The sequence below is a fragment of the Syzygium oleosum genome, unplaced genomic scaffold (genome assembly GCF_021117445.2).
Source record: "Syzygium oleosum isolate NSW1041296 unplaced genomic scaffold, Sole_v2.1 Sole_v2.45, whole genome shotgun sequence".
Classification (NCBI taxonomy): domain Eukaryota; kingdom Viridiplantae; phylum Streptophyta; class Magnoliopsida; order Myrtales; family Myrtaceae; genus Syzygium; species Syzygium oleosum.
The window spans coordinates 1,453,632-1,472,777 of record NW_026607529.1 but is presented as its reverse complement, the minus strand read 5'-3'; the positions used below and the strand labels follow the sequence as shown (position 1 = coordinate 1,472,777).

At 40.3% G+C, this 19,146-nt stretch overlaps 1 protein-coding gene across 1 annotated transcript; it reads left to right on the top strand.

Annotated features, from left to right (window-relative positions):
- Positions 1–15,397: 15,397 nt before the first annotated feature.
- On the top strand, positions 15,398–18,539 carry LOC130136285 (uncharacterized). Its single transcript, XM_056306559.1, has 4 exons — positions 15,398–15,576; positions 16,423–16,648; positions 16,727–17,088; positions 18,491–18,539. Exons 1-4 carry the CDS (start codon positions 15,398–15,400, stop codon positions 18,537–18,539), a joined length of 816 nt encoding a protein of 271 aa, XP_056162534.1.
- The last annotated feature ends 607 nt before the right edge of the window (positions 18,540–19,146 follow it).

Below are 19,146 nucleotides of genomic sequence, written 5' to 3'. Positions count from 1 at the left end.
CCAAGTGATGGTAAAGAGCAAGCCATTTATTACTTGAGCAAGAAGTTTACCACATCTGGAATGAATTACCCAGAGGTTGAAAAGACATGTGTTGCACTAATTTGGGTACTGCACAGGTTAAGACAATATACACTTCACCATCAAATCTTGTTAGTAACTGAGAATGACCCAATCAAGTTCATGTTAGAAAAATCTTCCTTGGTCGGAAAGTTAGCTAAATGGCAAGTCTTATTGTCAGAATTTGACATTAGAAGTTCTTCACAGAAATCCGTTAAAGGACGGGCAATTGCAGATATGTTGGCAGAGAATTCGCAAGGATCTGCCAATTATGAAGAAGATGAGTTCGATAACCATGTCTTGGCAGTAGTGGATGATAAATGGACCATGTACTTTGATGGTGCAACCAATCTATCCGAATCAGGAACTGGGGCAGTATTAATCTCTCCAGAGGGCCAACATTATCCAATATCTACTAAGCTAGTATTCCCATGCACTAACAACATTGCTGAATATGAAGCATGCATACTTGGCCTGCATTCAGCTCTCTTGATGAAAGTAAAAAGGTTGCAAGTGTACAAAGATTCCATGCTTATCATTTTACAAACAACGGGTGAATGGCAAACCCGAGATTCCAAGCTGGTGCCATACCACAAACACTTGAAAGAAATAATAGAAGAATTCGAAGAGATCACATTTGACTATCTACCAAGAGCTCAAAATCACTTTGCGGATGCTCTGGCTACGTTATTATCCTTACTACAAGTAGAAGATGGTTTGGATATAAAACCATTGAGAATCAACATTCTTGAGCAACCAGCATGTTGCATGGTAGTTCAAGCGGAGTTTGATAATGAACCATGGTTCCATGATATCAAGAAATATCTTCAAACAGGAGAATTTCCTGAAGGAAGCCAATTGGCTGATAGAAAGTTTATCAAGAAAATAGTTACAAAGTTCTTTCTTAGTGGCCAAACTCTTTACAAGAGATCATTTGTTTCAGTCTTACTAAGGTGTATCGATGCCAAAGAAGCTAATCAAATCATGAAAGAAATCCATGAAGGTGAATATGGTCCGCATATGAATGGCCATCTCTTAGCCCACAAAATCATGAGGTTAGTATATTATTGGATGACAATGGAAACAAACTGTATCTAACACGTAAGATGTTGTCATCGATGCCAAGTGTATGGAGATAGAATCAATACCACACCAAATGAGTTACATCAAATGTTTGAGCCATGGCCATTCTCGATGTGGGGCGTCGATATGATTGGTCCAATCAACCCCAAGGCCTCAAACGGACATCGCTTTATCTTGGTTGCAATTTGATTATTTCACCAAGTGGATTGAAGCAAGTTCTTATGCCAATGTTACTGTTAAGAATGTGGCAAGGTTCATTAGGCATGATATCATTGCTAGATATGGAATCCTAGAAGCAATCATTACAGATAACGGATCGAATCTAAACAACAAGATTGTTGACGATTTGCTCAAACATTTTCACATTCGACACTTGAACTCGTCTCCTTATCGCCTTACAAATGAACAGACTAGTGGAAGCAGCAAATAAAAACACGAAGAAGATATTGTCCAAAACAGCCGCGAACTATCATGATTGGCACGAAAGATTGCCATATACTTTAATGGCATATCAAACTTCAATCCATACATCAACTGTGTTACCCGTCGAAGTGGAGATTCCCACATTAAGAATATTATCTCAGTTGAAGCTTTCAGAAGCCGAATGGACTCAATAGAGATCTGAACAACTCAACATGATTGATGAGAAAAGATTGAGGGCTATATGTCATGGTCAAGCTTATCAAAGGAGAGTTGCTAAATCTTTCAATTGGAAGGTTAGGCCAAGGCACCTCGAGATAGAAAATCTGGTGGTAAAGAAAGTTATTCCCAATAATTCAGATTATAAAGGTCCATATGTCGTCAAGAAAGTACTGCCTGGAAGAGCATTGATTCTTGTAGATATGGATGGAATAGAGTTGGTTTATCCTATAAATTAAGATGCAGTCAAAATATTCTACCCATAAAATGAAATGACAAATTTGATTGAACATTTCAGAAGAAGATTTGGGCCATTTTTGAACATATGCATATCATGCATATCATGCATTTCATATATGTGTTTGTTCATTTTGCAAAAGGAAACCAAAGGAGTTGAAGATGACAAGAGATTTCAAATTTCCCAATGGAGTTGGTAAAAGGTAAAGGAATGGATTATTCCAATTTACTCTCGTTGATGTCATTATTTAACATATTCTTCCTTTTTATCATCTCCAGGGAATTCAAAGGAAGGAAACTACAAAAAACAAATACTTAGTGAAATCAAACTAGAAGCACATAAGAAAGTTGGCGATATTGTTCCAATTATTGATAAGGATTCTGCAAATGAACTCTAACACTCGATTTTTAATCCTTGCAGAATCTTCACCAATTCGAAAAGGTGAGCTGTCATTCAAAAGGAGTCCAATTCCCCAAGTAGGGCGAATCAAAACAGGAGATCAAAGAGATAATCTTTAATAAATACTCAAGTCAAGATGAATAAGAGGTTGGTTGTATCGTTTCAATTTGAAATGAACAATGCTAGGACCTATGTTAACACTAGGTTTTAATTTTACGGTGATCTCATCAAATCGATCAGGTAAGTATCCCTGACTTATGAATTCAAATCCCAAAAGTTAATTCTTATGAAAAGAAATTCAATTCCCCAAGCGGAGCAAATCAGAGCAAGAGATTCAAACAAAAAAACAAAAACAAATTTTCATGAAAACCCAAGCCAGGACAGACAAGAGGTTGGTTGTATCGTTTCAATTTGAAATAAACAAAACAAGGGCATATTTTGACACTGGATTTTAATCTTTATAGGGATCTTGTCAAACTGAACAGGTAAGTATCCCTAACTCTTGAATTTGGGTTTCAAAAGTTCATTTTTTTCAAAAGAACTAAGTTTGTTTCCTCAAGCGGATTAGTGCAAAATCAAAACAAATCATTTTACATATCATCTCAAAAAAATTTCAATCAAAAGGTTTAAACATGCATTCTTTGAGTATGCATTATACATCAAAATTCCCCAAAGAGGATGATTTGGCAAAAATCATGAAAGATTTCGAAGAAAATGTTTGGCAGAAATCGAATGGAAAGACTTTCAAATGAAGAAAGGTAAGCCATATCCAAACACGTCCTTTATACACTCGAATGGAATGAAAGAGTGAGTGTCAAAAGTGAGAAAAAACCTCATCCGAAGGAGATATGAGATATTCGCAATGATTATATGGATTGAAATGATGAAAGACAATCATTTCACTATCCTAAACACATGATTATCCCTTGCAAGCCAAATTTGAGCTTATACAATGTAGAAATCTTTCAAAATAATCCTATTAAGAAGCACCCCACATTGGGGTAAATCAGGAGGTTTGAGGTTGACAATTATGGAGAAAAGAATCAAGAAAGATTCTATTGCATGCACTTGCATCAATCTTTCTGGGATAACTTCAGATGAAATCATATGGAAACTCATAACATCCTAAAAGGAAGAAGAGCATTTCATTTCTAATCCCAAACACATTATCCTTTGCAAAGTCCAATTGAGCTTGAACATTCATTTCAAACCCCAAATTGGTGATCTTCTCCTCCCACTGGGGCAAAGCTTGTGATCCATCTCAAATTGATAGTAACAAAAGTCATGACAAAAAGTCTTTAGAGCTCAAATGGTTAAAAGTCAAAAGAACCAGAAATGCAAGTGCAGTAAGCATCAAGGGCATAAAAAAGCAGTGTGCCTGGTAAAAGTAAGGCTAATGCCCAGTAAAAGAGAGCAAAAAGGAAAAAAAAAAGAGAGAGAAGAAAAGCATTCAAAAGAAGAATGACAAAAGTACTGATAAAAGCAAAAGAAAAACAAAAGTTGTGGAAGATCAAAGATCATAACAAGTTAGGAGTTGAAAAGAAAAGACCATGATGAGCATCTAGAGGACTCTTATGGTCATGAAAAGAAAAGATCCCTAGTGGACAAAAGAAAATGGCGGTGATGCCAGGAAGATCACTAATTTTACAAAAAACCTGAATTAAAAAACAAATGAGCCTTTTGATGCCTACCCAATACCAACATTACAACCTCTCCCCAAAGACTCTTCAGATTGAGATGTTGAGAGTGAAAACATGATTTCATATCATAAGCCATCACTTAAAGAAGTGTGGACAATCTTGTCTTATCTTATCCTCGAGGTTCTTAACTTATAGACCCGAAGTTAATAAAAAATGAAATTCTTTCTTGGCCTCAAAATGTCTATCCTTTGAATAGCCATTGACTAAGACTACATTATAAACCCTTGAAAAGACCCTATCGATCAATCAAATTATATATATTGCGAATATCTCTGAATACCCGAGAAATGGTTATGAGAGATAAGTTGAGAAACACAGAGTGATTCCCGTGTCAACGGATAAAAAGAGAGAGACCAAGTTCATAGATTGAGATAAATCATTTCTAATGAAGGTCTTTCAATTCATCATTTCAAGCATTTCTTGAAAGATTTCAAGCAATTTGCTCAGATATATCCTTTCAAGGGAGATTTGGTTGTCAAAATGCATTAACACAAAAAATGCATGTTTTCAAATCAAAATCACCTAAATTTTCAAATGGTTTTAGGGTTTTTTCTTTAAACTCCAAATTTTCAAATAGTTTTTAGTCAACTTAAAATCACGTTTCACCCAGTTTGTGGTAAACTTAAAACCACATTTCCCCAGTTTATGGTAAACTTAAAACCACGTTTTACCAGTTTGTGGTAAACTTAAAATTACGTTTCACCAAGTTTGTGGTAAACTTAAAATCACGTTCCACCCAGTTTGTGGTAAACTTAAAACTGCACTTCACACAATTCATAGTCAACCGAAAGCCATAAGGTTCGTAGAACCGCGTCTTCAAATTACTAACACAATTAAACTGGTGAATTTTTGCAGCCCAGAGTGTTGTTCATCACCGTCGCTATCCTCTATACCTTCCCGAAAATCAGCAAGCCGAATCTCACGCATAGAGATCATCATTGAACATGTGAGTTCCTTTCTCTCTCTCAATCATCAAAAAGCATGAAAGTTAAAAAAATTGGATTGAGTCAAGAATTTTAAAGTAGGATCCCTAATTAATTGTTGTAAAATTTTCATTTGTCTTGTTAGTTGAGTCAATTAGAACTCAGGTGTCACCTTATCTTTGAGATCAATCTCTAACGAGCTCAATCTTAAATAGGGACAGCTGTTGACATCTGATTTTTGGCCCATGTTTCAAATTTACCTAAAAACCACAAAATTAGATTTATGAACCTTGGCCATGCTTAGGTACCTATTTCTAAACAAAAAATAAATTTTTTTAGAATTTTTGTGAATTTTTCCTTAATTTCTTTTGGCTAAAATGAGTGAAAAATCAAGAAAAATACTGGATGGAATTCAAAAATTCCATAAAAATAGCCATTCGTCTTCTTTTAAATCCAATTTCAGTCCTGTAGTTTCAATTTTATAAAATTTCAGTTGGGGATATGTTTTTCCCAATTTTTGGTAAAATTCATACCCTAATTGAACCAAAAATCCAATTGAGTCATTTTTAGGCTATAATGTCTTCACAACAATTGATTCTGGGACCTTGAATTGTATATTGATCAATCCAATTTCACAATTTGACAAAAGAATTGAAAAGCCCAAAAAATTAATTGAAAATTAGGGATTTTAAAACCCAAATTGGGGATCTTATTCAATTTGAAATTTCTAATCGACACCCATACCTTTTCTAGGGGTAATTGATCATGGGTAATGCAATTTTGGCCTCAATTTTTCCTAATTAGGTCATTTGGACACTGAACTGAACAAAAACCCAATTAATCTAAATACAAATTTGGGAATTTTTGGGCTTAATAAGGATGAAAATTCAAATTGATTTCACATTTTGATGTAAAATGCATCAAGGATTCGAAATTCGGGGTTGGAATTGAGAAATCGGGTCAAAATTGGGTTTAATTGATAAATTTGGACCCACCTGGGTCTTCCGGGTCTGTCAGATTGACTCGACCCGACCCAACCCGGGTTGGTCATCCTCTTCACCCAACTAGGTACACGCGGGAAAGGGAGAAAATATCCAACTCAGCCCGCCCTTTCACTGACTTTGTTTGATCATTCCAACACATTTTAAATGGAATGGACAGTTGGAGAATCTCCAGCTATCCATCCTTATCATTTCTAACTAATTCCAAATCGGTTAAGGGTGATAACCGACTCGGGGGAAAGGGATAAAAACTGAAAAAACTTGTTATCAAAGCATGGAAAGTGCTCGACCGAATGCCAAAGAGAGAGAGAAAGAGCAAACGAGCGAAATCAAAGAGAGAAAGCTAGAGAGAGAGGGTCAGAGGTCCCCAACCGAGCATTCAGCGCTGCTCTAATCGGCGGAGCACCGGCAAATCAGACCTTGGCCGTGACTTCCTCGCCTCGTTTCAGTCACACTGGCTGATTAGAGCACCTGAAATCGAGGCTCCTCTGACCATTCAAGGAGTTTCCCGGTGAAGTGAAGGACATCAGTACAAAGAGAAGGTGTCGGAGCATCATTCTATAGCCGACGTTCAGCTAGGAATTTCCTATTCAAGCTGTGGAGAAGAAGGTAAAAACGCTTCCTTATCACCCGTTGCCTATTTGTCAAAAGTTCATAATGATGATACGAGTTTTATTGAGCGTGATCTTGAAATTCTGCTTATGATTTTGTGATTTATGATGCCTTAAACATGATTCTCATCATTTACTTTGTCATTTGTTGCATTTTGGATCGGTAAAATGAAAAATGCATTGAGTCGACCCTAACAAACCTTTCGCTGGAGCTCCCAAAACCTTACCGGAGTGCTTCTCAATGGCCAATGGAAGTTCCAAGTCAGTTGTTTTTACTTGCTGATTGATGTTTGATCGCTAGAAATGGTTAGGGGGTTCTTGGTTTGATGATTTAAATGCTAGATATGTTAGGTTGTGTTATGATTTCCATTGTTAAGTAGGAAAGTTTGAAATCGAAAATCAATGACTTAGGGATGTTAAATGGCAATCTAATGGGCATGGATGTGTAGAGGGTTATTCAGTGAAAGTTTTGGTTTAGATAGAATGGTCAGAATGTGGCTGGAAGATCATCGGAGATTAGGTTAAAGTGGTACCCCGGTAAGGTAAAACATGAAAAAACCAGAAATCCATGTCAAGTAAGGAAGTTTGAGCTTGAAAATCAATGGCTTAAGGATGTTAAATGGCAATAAAATTTGTATGGATGTGTAGAGGGTCATTCGATGAAGGATTAGGATCGGTTAGGTTGGACGGAATGTGGCCAGAAAGCCACCGGAATGGCGGCCAAAGTGGCAGTCTCGAAATGATAAAACCTAAGTTCAGGGCCACCGAGTGTTTGAAGAAATGCCCAAATGAAGAAGAATCAAATCGGTGCCGTTTTAGCACCGTGCTCGCCGGAGCGCCGGCTGACGCCGGCCAAGTCGGACCGGCTCGATACAGTTCACTTCCGGCGGGAAAATGAAAATTTTGAAAAAAATTCTAAAAAAAATCAGAAAAATTCTTAAAAAATTCATAAAATTCATAAAAATTTAGAAAATTAAAAAAACATAAAAAATAGAAAATGTCAGAAAATATAGAAAATCAGAGAAAATTCTTAGAAAATCCATAGAAATTCAGAAAAATCAGAAAATTCATAAAAAATAAAAAATTCCAGAAAATTCATAAAAATTCAAAAATTCCATAAAATTCATAAAAATTAAAAAAAAATCCAAAAAACCCATAAAAATTTGTAAAACTCCAAAATTCACAAAAAACAAAAAAATTCATAAAAATTTTCGAAAAATAATAAAAAATTCGGGAAAGTAAGAATTCTCAGTAAAGTTTTCCCAAAAAAAAAAATCCAAAAATCCAAAAATTCACAGAATGGTAGAATACTTGTGGCCATCCATCTTAAGTGAAATTTGAATTTTTAAAGGTGCCCAAGTAGTATTTTTGAAGACTCCTTAGTTTAGGGATTAAAAAGGGTTTTAACCCTTAAAAAAACCTAAAAAGGGTTAAACCCCAAAAAGGGGTCTTTACCCCTAAAAAACCCTAAAGCATTTAGATAACACAATCCTTTGAATGAAAAGCCTTTAGGGCTTTACTACGGTTTGGGTGTTTTGATTGATTTTCATTTTAGAGATCATTTTAGGATTGTTGTGTTTGATTGAAATTGATTAAGAATTTCCTTATTGATTGTCTAATTTCTCCTAATTAGAACGGTTAGAATTAGTGTATAGGCATTGCGATCTCGCGTGACACGTTAGACACTTCGTATTGTTTTAAGGTACCGAAAAAACGTTAGGGATCTCGATTTAAGATCATTAGCGTAACCAAATCCCATTACCCATGTAATCTCTGATTCACAGAAATCGTGGTATTTCTCCCATACCTCGCTTAGGTTTCTAGTCGATCAATAAAGACTAGTGGTGACTCCATAACAAAACTTAGGTTAAATAGAAAGATTAAAACAAAAACAAATACTCGTTGTCTCATGAGGTATGGTCTGGGAGAGACCCTCGTTTGTCTAGTGATGGGATGTCTGTGAGATGTTTGGGCGAAATATCCGTTTCGGACCTTAGTAACTCATTCGGGGACAATTTCCTCTTTCGTGACAAACGAAAGTACCTCCATAGGCGCGTGAAAGCGCGGGCGATAGTTCCTAATCCTAATTTTGTGATTTCTATTTAAAATTGAAAATTTGGCCCAAAAATCAGGTGTCAACAGATGTCCCTCTTTGAGAATAAGCTCGTTAGAAGTTGATCTCAAAGATAAGATGACACTTGAATCCTAATCGACTCAGCTAAAAAGACAAACAAAAATTTCACAACAACTGATCAAGGATCTTGCTTAAAAATTCTGTCCCAATCCAATTTTTTTCCTTTTGATGCTTTTGATGGAATTTTGACAATTGAGGGAGAGAAACGAACTTACCTGCTCATTGGCGATTTTTATCTTTGAGAGACTTGTTGTTGATTATTTCAAAGAACCTTTGAATATTATGATGATGACAGACGAAACTTCGAGCTTGAAAATGTGGTTTTACGGATGAACCATCTAACCTTTGAAAACGAGGTTTAAGGATAAACCCACCAACCTTTGAAAACATGGTTTAAGGATAAACCCACCAACCTTGTGGTTTAAGGATATACCCACGAACCTTGTGGTGTAAGGATACACCCACGAACCTTTGAAAATGTGGTTTAAGGACAAACCTACCAACGTTTGAAAACGTTGTTTAAGGATAAACCCACCAACCTTGTGGTTTAAGGATATACCCATGAATCTTGTGGTTTAAGGATACCCATGAACCTTTGAAAATGTGGTTTAAGGATAAATCCATCAACCTTGTAGTTTAAGAATACACCCACGAATCTTGTGGTTTAAAGATACACCTACGAACCTTGTGGTTTAAGGATACACCCCTGAACCTTTGAAAAATCGGGGTTTAAGGAAAGACCCGGAACCATTTGAAAATCCGAGGTTTAAGGGAAGACCCGAAACCATTTGAAAAGTCAGGTTTTAAGGGAAGACTCGGAACCATTTGAAAAGTCAAGGTTTAAGGGAAGACCTATAACTATTTGAAAACTTATCTATTTGAAAAATCAGGTAATTTCAATGTTTTGTATTTTGATGTAAAAACACATTTTTTGTATTAATGCATTTTAGACAGTCAAATTTTCTTCAAAAGTATGTATCTAAGCAAATAACTTGAAGTCTCTCGAGAAATGCTTTGGATTATCAATTGGAAAACCTTCATTAGAAAGGTTTTATCTCAATCTATGAACTAGTCTTTTATCCTCATCCGTTGGTATAGGAATCACTTTGTATCTCTCAATTTATCTCTCATAACCAATCTTCAGGTATTCAGAGATATTCACAATGTATATAATCCGATTGATTTGATATGATCTTTCGAAGGATTGTAATGCATGCTTGGTCAAAGGCTATTCTAAGGATAGGCATTTTGAGGCCAATAAGGAATTTAATTATTTTCTAATCTTCTTCAGGTCTACAAGTTAAGAACCTCACGGATAAGATAAGACAAGATTGCCCATACTTCTTTAAGCAATGGCTTTTGATATGAAATTATGTTTCCACTCTTAACATCCCAATCTAAAGAGTCTTTGGAGAGAGGTTGCAATGTTGGTATTGGGTAGGCTCAAAAGGCTCATTTGTTTTCAAATTCAGGGTTTTTGAAAAATTGGTAATCCTCTTGGCATCACCACCCTTTCTTTTGTCTATTTAGGATCTTTTCTCTTTTCATGACCATAAGAGTACTCTAGATGCTCATTATGGTCTTTGCAACTTCTCACTTTTGTGATTTTTGATCTTTCCACATCTTTTGTCTTCGTTTTTGTTGTTGTTTTTTGACACCGCTCTTTTGAACACTCTTCTTTTTCTTCTTTTCTTTTCTTTGCTCATTTTTCACTGGGCATCGATCTTGCTTTTATCAGGTACACTACTTTTTCATGTCCCTAACTCTTATTGCATCCACACTTTTGATTCTTTTGGCTTTTGACCCTTTTTGAGCTCTAGGAACTCTTTGTCATGCTTTTTGATATTATCAGTCTGAAATGGATCACATGCTCTGCCCCAATGTGAGGAGATGGTTATCAATTTGGGTTTGAAATGAATATTCAAGCTCAATTGGGCTTTGCAAAGGATTATGTGTTTGGAATGAAGAATGAAAAGCTCTTCTTCCTTTTGGGATGTTTTTGAGCTTTCATATAATTCCATCTGAAGCCATCACAAAAATATTGATGCAAGTGTATGCAATAGAATCTTTCTTGATCATTTTCTCCAAAAATGTCAACCACGAACCTCATAATTTGCCCCAATGTGAGGTGGTTCTTAGTAGGGTTGTTTTAAAAAACTTTTCCATCTTTTAGGCTCAAATTTGGTTTGCAAGGGATAATCATGTGTTTAGGATAGTGAAATGATTGCCTTTTATCATTTCAATCCATGTAATCATTGCAAATACCCCCTATCTCCTTCGGATGAAGTTATCTCTCACTTCTGAAATCCACTCTTTTGTTTCTCTCAAGTGTTTACAGGATGTGTTTGGATATGGCTTACCTTTCATCATTTGAAGGTTTTTTTCTATTTGATTTCATCTAAACATTTTCTTTGAATCTTTCAAGAGCTTTTTGTCAAATCATCCTCTTTGGGAAATTCTGATGTATAACGCATGCTCAAAGAATGCATGTTCAAACTTTTTGATTGAAACTCTTTAAGATGATTTTTGAAATGATTTCTTTTGACTTCATGTTAACCGCTTGGGGATGAAAAGTCAATCCTTTAGAAAAGTAAACTTTTAGGACTTAAATTCAAGAGATAGGGATACTTACCTGATCGGCTTGATGGGATCCCTTTTCAACTTGGTGGAAATCCCGCAAAGATTAAGAATCGAGTGTAAGAATTCATTCGCACAATCCTTATTAACAATTAGAACAATACCGCCAACTTTCTTGTGTGCTTCTAGTTTGATTCCATTTGGGATTTGTTTTTCGCAGTTTCCTTCCTCTGAACTCCCTGGGGATAATGAAAATGAAGAATATGTTAATGAACAACATCAAAGAGAATAAATTGGAACGACACGTTCCTTTACCTTTTACCAACTCTATTAGATAATCTAAGATCTCATATCATCTTGAATTCTTTTGGGCTTCATCCTACAAAATGAACAAACATGCGCATGAAATACATGATATGCATGGTATGCAAACATTCTAAAGTGGCCCAAATCATCTTTTGAAATGTTCAATCCAGTTTTTCATTTCATTCATGAGTAGAATATTTTGACCGCGTCTAAATATACAGGATGAGCCAATTCTGTTCAATCCATGTCTACAAGAATCAATGCTCCTCCCGGTAGGACTTTCTTGACAACATACGGGCCTTCATAATTTGGGGTGAATTTCCCATGAGGATATGAGTTATTGGGGATGGTCTTCTTTACCACAAGATCCTCTATTTCAAAATGTCTTGGTTTAACTTTCCGATTGAAAGATTTAGCAACTCTCTTCTAAGAGGCTTGCCATGACAGATGGCCCTCAACCTCTTCTCATCAATCATGTCGAGTTGTTCGTATCTCTGTTGGGTCCATTTAGCTTCAGAAAGTTTTAATTGAGGTAGCACTCTTAGCGAAGGAATCTTCACTTCCACAGGTAATACAACTTCCATTCCATAAACCAAAGAGAATGGCGTTGCCCCAGTTGATGTTCGAATTGAAGTTCGGTATTGTAACATCCTGAATTCGATCCACTTTCGTGATCAATGAAATAGATGTGTATCTCTCATTTCATTTTAGCGAGTCTCACCCGGAACGGATCCTTCTCGGGATACTGACCAATAGGGAAAGGCTAACTAGGAAAACGGTACGTGGACCTAAGAACTCAACCGCGAATCGAGTCCGATTCCGAGAAACGACGAGGAAATATTTTGGGCCAATGTGGGCCGATCTAAGGAGGGTGACGGATTTGGTTTGGCCAACGACGTGCGATCAGAACGCGGGTGATTCCGCACGACCGAGAGTGCGTGTAGCAAACAATCCCGAACTTATTCCGAACGATCGCGACCCCCGGAACTAGCAATAATCCTCGCATCCTCTTGGAAGTCGAGACCATCACGACTCGAGTAATCCTAAGTCGATACGCGTAACCCCTAAACAGCCGCCCGTTAGTAAGAGACGTTAAAATCGCATTTGAGCGAAATTGATCGTGGAATTGAATCCGGACTTGAGTGTCGAATTTCATGGATGTACGCGACTATTTTGCAAGGACAACGTCGTATTAGTGTGGCCAATTGTATTTGGGATCGGTATAGTCGAAAAATGGAATTTCGGCCCGGAATCGAAAAATTACCGATTTGCCCCTAAGCCCTAAGTGTTAATTCCGAATTTTAGAGGTTTTTAATTGGTTTATTCAGCCCTATTAGTGCCAAAATTTATTGGACATTGGTGCCCCCATCACTCTTGCTCAATCCCCAAAGTGCCCCTAGATATTTTGTGCTAGATTGAATCTTGGCCCTTGATCTTGGATGGATTTGATTGGGCTTTGAATTGTGGCCCTTAGATCATCTTATGAGTGGGGTGGGTAGGATAGACAATTTGAGTGGGGTAGGCGACCAACCCCCACCAACCCATTTGGATAAAATCTTGCAATCTCTCTCTCTCTCTCCTCTCACTCTCACTCTCACCCTTACCATCACCAACCGACCTCTTCCTTCTCCCTCACGCCAACTCCCTCTCTCCCATTCTCTTCCCCTTGGCCGTATGCAGCCCCGCCAGTGCAGCCCCTAAGCCGCCGCTCGCTGGAACGCCGCCGCCGCTTGCCAAGGCCGCTCGCCCCTCCCGTCCGCCGACCAGCTCACCCTCACCATCCGACCATCTCTCTCTCCCTCTCATTCCGTCCCACCACCAGTACCATCTTCCCCCTTCACCGCCCAGCTCAGCCGGAGCACCACCGCCGCCGTTCACCGTCGAGCACTGCCATGAGGATCGCCGGAGCGCCGCCGCTGAACCGGCGCGAGCCAGCCATCGTCCGGCCCGTTTTCTCTCGCGATCAGCCCACCTTTTGAAGCCTTAAACCTAGTGAGTGGAAATCCTAACCCTTAATTAGGCTTATGTGCACTTTAGATAAGTTTTAGGGGTTATTAGGGTATTTTAGGGGTTAATTAATATGGGCTGATTAGGGCTGATATTGTGGTTGTTTTGGTGGTTTAATGTGATGATTTAAATGTGACTAGGTGGCCTAGAATGGGCTGGTTGATGGCTGTTCAATGTGGACTTAGTTTGGGCTAATATGTGGATTATTGTGAGTGCAATTTGTGGGCTGAGTAGTGGCTGATTTGTGGTGATTTTAATAGCCTAATGTGATGATTTGGTAGTGGCTTAGTGGCCTAGGGTGGACTGATTAGTGGCTGCCAATTGATGGTTTAATTGGGCCTTGTACGACTAATATGTGATTTGTTCGTGAATTGCCATGTGTGATTGGTTGGGCCATGTGGTGGCTGAATTGGGGATTGAATTGTGCTTGATTATGCAATGCCATATTGAGTGCTAGTGTGACCGAGAATTGAGGGGCATGGCGGGCCTTGAGTGTGCTCAATTATATTGATTAATCGTATGAATTCGGATGCCAAGTATGTGTGATGGCTGTTTTGAATTCATTGATTCATTGGGCGTGCTAAGAGGTGAATTAAGCATGTCGTGGCATAGATTGAACTTGTGGCTAGTTTAAATTGAGTGCCCGAGTGTGATTGTTATGGCTGTAATTTGTGCATATCAAGCATTGGCATAACATATGCATAATGTGAATGTGCACGATTGGCATGAGCATGTGATCACCTAAATCGCCCTGATGCGTGTTACGCGAGATTCAGATAATAATTGGTGGATTGTGCTCGTATGATCACATAAACCCTGAGGCGTTATTTACGCGGGGTAATGAACCCATCCTGAGGCGTTTAACGTGGGACGATGCCCGGATTACCGGAAGATGGCCAACCTGAGGCATCCCACACGCGGGTTATGTCATGAGCCTGATGCGTTTAACGCGAGCCGAAAATCGATCGAAAAGTGATAGACCTGATGCGTGTTATGAGGGTCGGACCTGATGCGTTTAACGCGAGTCGGTGGAAAATGGAAAGTTGGCACGTGTGCAAGTGTGCAAATGTGCATTGAATTGTGCAAGCATAAGCATGACATTGGCAAGTGTGCGAAGAGTGCATAAACGAGTGCAAATATGTGTGTGGCATGTGACAGTGACCAATTGACATGTGTATGTGCATTGCTGGGCATAGTATTATTATTATTATGTGCCTAACCTGCAAGGTCACTATATGCTTGATTTGGGCCTAAGGGCCTAAGTCGTGTGATTGATCAACTGTGTGTTTAGTTGATGCTTGTCCAGGAGGTGCATGTTGGCCTAGTTTCGGTTTAGGGGGCCTACTCGCTGAGATTTATTCTCATTGTTGTTTAAACCCCACTTTTCAGACCCCCGACCTTGAGATGGTGGATGCGCCACTCCGTTTTGGGATCCCGTATCGCATAGAGCGATCGGTGACGGTACACCTCGTAGGGAACGGGGAGTCGTATGTTAGGTACTACAATATAGTATGGGTCGATGAGGGCGGGCCGCATTTCCGGGCACATCCCTATCTTGCATGGTGTTTTCGGGACGAGTTCGGCACCCATGGACCTCTTTGGACCTTCGACATCCCGTTCGACATATTAGGCCAGCCGGATCCGCAGGCCGCCGATGGAGAGGTCGTGAGCCCCGCTGCCACGCCTGAGTAGGATTTCGGCGACCAGCCCGTCATTGTGGAGATGGATGCCGAGTCCGAGGAAGAGGAGCCGATGGACTGGGAGTTCGACATCGAGCCGAAGCCGGAGCCCATGGAACAGGAGCTAGAACCTGAGGATGATTCCGAGGGAGAGTCAGTGGACGCCGAGTCTGAGCCGGATTCGATGGATTCTGAGCCTGAGTTATCTGATGACTCGACTGAGTCTTTAGGATTCGACTCGGACTGATTGCCCTAGAATTTATCCTCGACCATAGTAGGGTAGGGCCGACACTTTTTGGATAGGTGCCCTTCCTAGGTTTAGTATCTTAACCGCCCGAGCCATATACCCTTTTTTTATGTTAGTGGATGTTGATCCATTTTGGTTGGTGTATATTGCCTGGCAATAGATATTGTAAATCCTTGTTATTAATGCCAGTTGTATTTATTGTATCTACTGTTCCTTTGGTCATGTTGTTTTAAATTGTTCGGGTGTTGTGTTACTTCCGCTGTGCATGCGTCCTGGGACGTCGCACCTGAATCGACCACAGAGGGATGATCGCGTGCTCGTAGGGTTCGGGGCGTGACATCCCCCATTGATTTGATATCAGAGTAAGGTCAGCTCGATCTAATTAGGTCGAAGCCTGGAGTGATAAGGAGCGATGACCATGGGTAGCCAAATAGGGTGACTTGCGTGCTACATGTACCTCCAGACTGCTTGGTTTCTTGATTGATTGAGTGATTGTTGAAATGACCCGTAAAGTGCAGGTGCAGCAGGACCCGAGGTAAGTGCACATATCTCTTGGTTGAGACTTCGTGCCGTTGTGATTGCCTGCTAGGTGATTGCTGTTGTGATTCTGTGCCTAGGGCTTTAAACTGGTGTAGTTTGGCCTAAGTCTCTAATTCCTGAGTGGAATTATAGCAGGTAGTTGAGTAGTGAGGAAAACCCATAAGGATGAGTAGAGGAAGGGAAAATCGAGGGCAATCGAGCACTAGGGGCCGAGGAACAGGAGACCCGAGGATTGATGGAGTCATTCAGGCAATGTAGGAGATCGGAAATGTGGTGAAAAGGCAGGCTCAAGAAAGGACTGCCACCATTGCCCAAGCTGTTGAGGCCACAGCTGGTGCTACTGTTAATGGAAACCAGGCCAATCAAGGGCAGGCCCCAGTGGTTGTAAATAGGCTGATGCACCAACTGGTAGAGCAGTTCCTAAAGTTAAAGCCGCTAAAGTTTGATGGAAAGGGTGACCCCGAGGCCGCGCCATGTTGGGTGGAAGAGCTGGAGAAGGCCTTTGAGGTACTGGGGTGAACCGAGGCTAAGAAGGTGACCTTAGTTGTGTATCAATTGCAAGATAATGTTAGTGATTGGTGGAAGGCCACTAGGGGAAGAGTGTTCCCTGAGGGTGTCGCTCAGACTTGGGTCGTGTTTTCTGAGAACTTTTATGGAAAATTCTTCTCTGAGAGTGCTAGGGAAAGGAAACTAGCAGAGTTTATAAGACTCCGCCAAGGCCAAATGACTGTGGATCAGTATGAGGCAAAGTTTGCTAGACTGTCTAAGTTTGCACCAATGATGGTAGAGAATCCTGAGGACAAGGCGCAAAGGTTTCGGGATGGACTAAAAGTCGACATTCGCACTCAGTTGATTCCGGTGAATTTGAGAACTTATGAGGACTTATATAAGAGAGCTCAGGCTATTAAGCGGGATCAAGTGGACAGGGTAGCAGCTTCTAGGTCGCGGTTTGCCCCAATTAAGGACAACCGCCGCTTCGGGAAGAAGCTGATGGCGGGAAATAGGCGATTTGTCCCTTCCGTAAGGAAGAACATCGGGAAGCCGAACCACCAGCAGAACAGGTTTGGGGCTTGTTTTAAGTGCGGGAGCATGGACCATCAGATCAGACATTGCCCTCATCTGCGTCCAACAGGACCACCAATGCAAGCTCAGCCGCTTCGGATCGGGAATCAGGCTAGGAATCCCCCGCCGGCTATTCAGGGCAGACCGCCAGCGCAAGGAAGGGTGTATGCGATGGCGCGAAGGGAGGCGAAGGACACATCAGGCGTGGTCACAGGTACGGTCTCTCTCTGTGATCATGCTGCGTATGCCTTGTTTGATCCGGAGGCTACCCACTCGTTTATTTTAGAGTAGTTTGTTAGATTGATTGGAATTGAGCCGATTCTGCTTGAGGTTATGTTGTGTGTGTCGACCCCTCTGAATGATAAGGTATTAGTCTCGCTTGGATGTTCTAATTGTAAGATAGTGATTGGGGGTAGAGAAGAAAGGATAGATTTGGCAGTTTTGGCCATATTCGACTTTGATGTGATTATTGGAATGGATTGGTTAGTTAAACAAAAGGCGGTAATGGACTGTAGTAGCAGAGTGATCCAATTCAATCCGATTGGACATCCTAAATTTGAGTTTCAGGGAAACTGAGGAGGAACCTCGTTCCCTTGGATTTCTTCGCTTGAGGTGACCAAGTTATTGGATGAGGGTTGTGAAGGATATTTGGTGAATGTGGTCGATCCGACAGTTGCGGAACCAAAGTTGGAAGAGATACCAGTGGTGTGCAATTTTCCCGAAGTCTTTTCTCAGGAATTGCCGGGTTTGCCACCAGAAAGAGAAGTGGAATTTGTAATCGAGTTAGCCCCAGGAACTGAGCTAATCTCAAAAGCACCGTACCAGATGTCCCTGTCGGAACTAAAGGAATTAAAGGTCCAGATGCAGGAATTGTTGGACAAGGGATTTATCCGCCCAAGTGCGTCTCCATGGGGAGCGCCGGTGCTGTTTGTAAGGAAGAAAGATGGAACGTTGAGATTGTGTATCGACTACCGGCAGTTGAATCAGGTGACCGTCAAGAATAAGTACCCACTGCCGAGGATTGACGACTTGTTCGATCAATTGCAATGAGCCTCAGTGTTTTCTAAGATCGATCTACGGACGGGGTATCATCAATTGAGAATTCGGAAGGAGGATATTCCTAAGACGGCCTTTAGGACGAGATATGGGTATCATGAGTTCATAGTGATGCCTTTCGGATTAACCAATGCCCCAGCTGCCTTCATGGATTTGATGAATCGAGTATTTAAGGAGTTTTTGGATCGATTCGTGATAGTTTTTACCAATGATATTTTGGTATACTCGAAGAGCCCAGAAGAGCATGAGGAACATCTGGCAGAAGTACTACGAACCTTAAGAGAATACGCACTTTACGCCAAGTTCAGTAAGTGCGAGTTTTGGCTCAACCGCGTAGCGTTTCTTAGGCACATAATTTCCGGAGATGGAATCTCCATAGACCCGACTAAGATTGAGGCAGTGACTAAGTGGCCAAGGCCAACGTCAGTAACAGAGATCCGGAGTTTCTTAGGCATGGCAGGATATTACCGGCGTTTTGTAGAGGGATTCTCATCAATAGCTACGCCAATTACACGATTGCTCAATAAGGAAACGAAGTTTGAATGGAACGATAAGTGTGAAAGGAGCTTTCAGGAGCTAAAGCATAGGTTGACAATGGCGCCCGTGTTGACCATCCCGTCAGGACCGAGTGGATTTGAGGTCTTCAGTGATGCGTCGTTGAGAGAACTTGGATGTGTATTGATGCAACACGAAAGGTAGTAGCGTATACGTCGCGTCAGTTAAGACCACACGAGGCAAATTACCCGACGCATGATTTGAAATTGGCTGCGATCATCTTCGCCCTCAAGATTTGGAGGCACTATTTATGCGGCGAAAAGTTTCAGATTTATACGGATCATCAGAGCCTCAAGTATCTGTTTTCGCAGAAGGAGTTGAATATGAGGCAG

Excerpts from the sequence above, each read along its gene's own strand:
- LOC130136285 (XM_056306559.1), top strand. The coding sequence starts at position 15,398 with ATGGATGCCGAGTCCGAGGAAGAGGAGCCGATGGACTGGGAGTTCGAC. Across the intron at positions 15,577-16,422 it reads TTATCTGATGACTCGACTGA|GCAGGCTCAAGAAAGGACTG; the intron begins GTCTTTAGGATT and ends TGTGGTGAAAAG. Across the intron at positions 17,089-18,490 it reads GTAGCAGCTTCTAGGTCGCG|AGCCCAGAAGAGCATGAGGA; the intron begins GTTTGCCCCAAT and ends GTATACTCGAAG.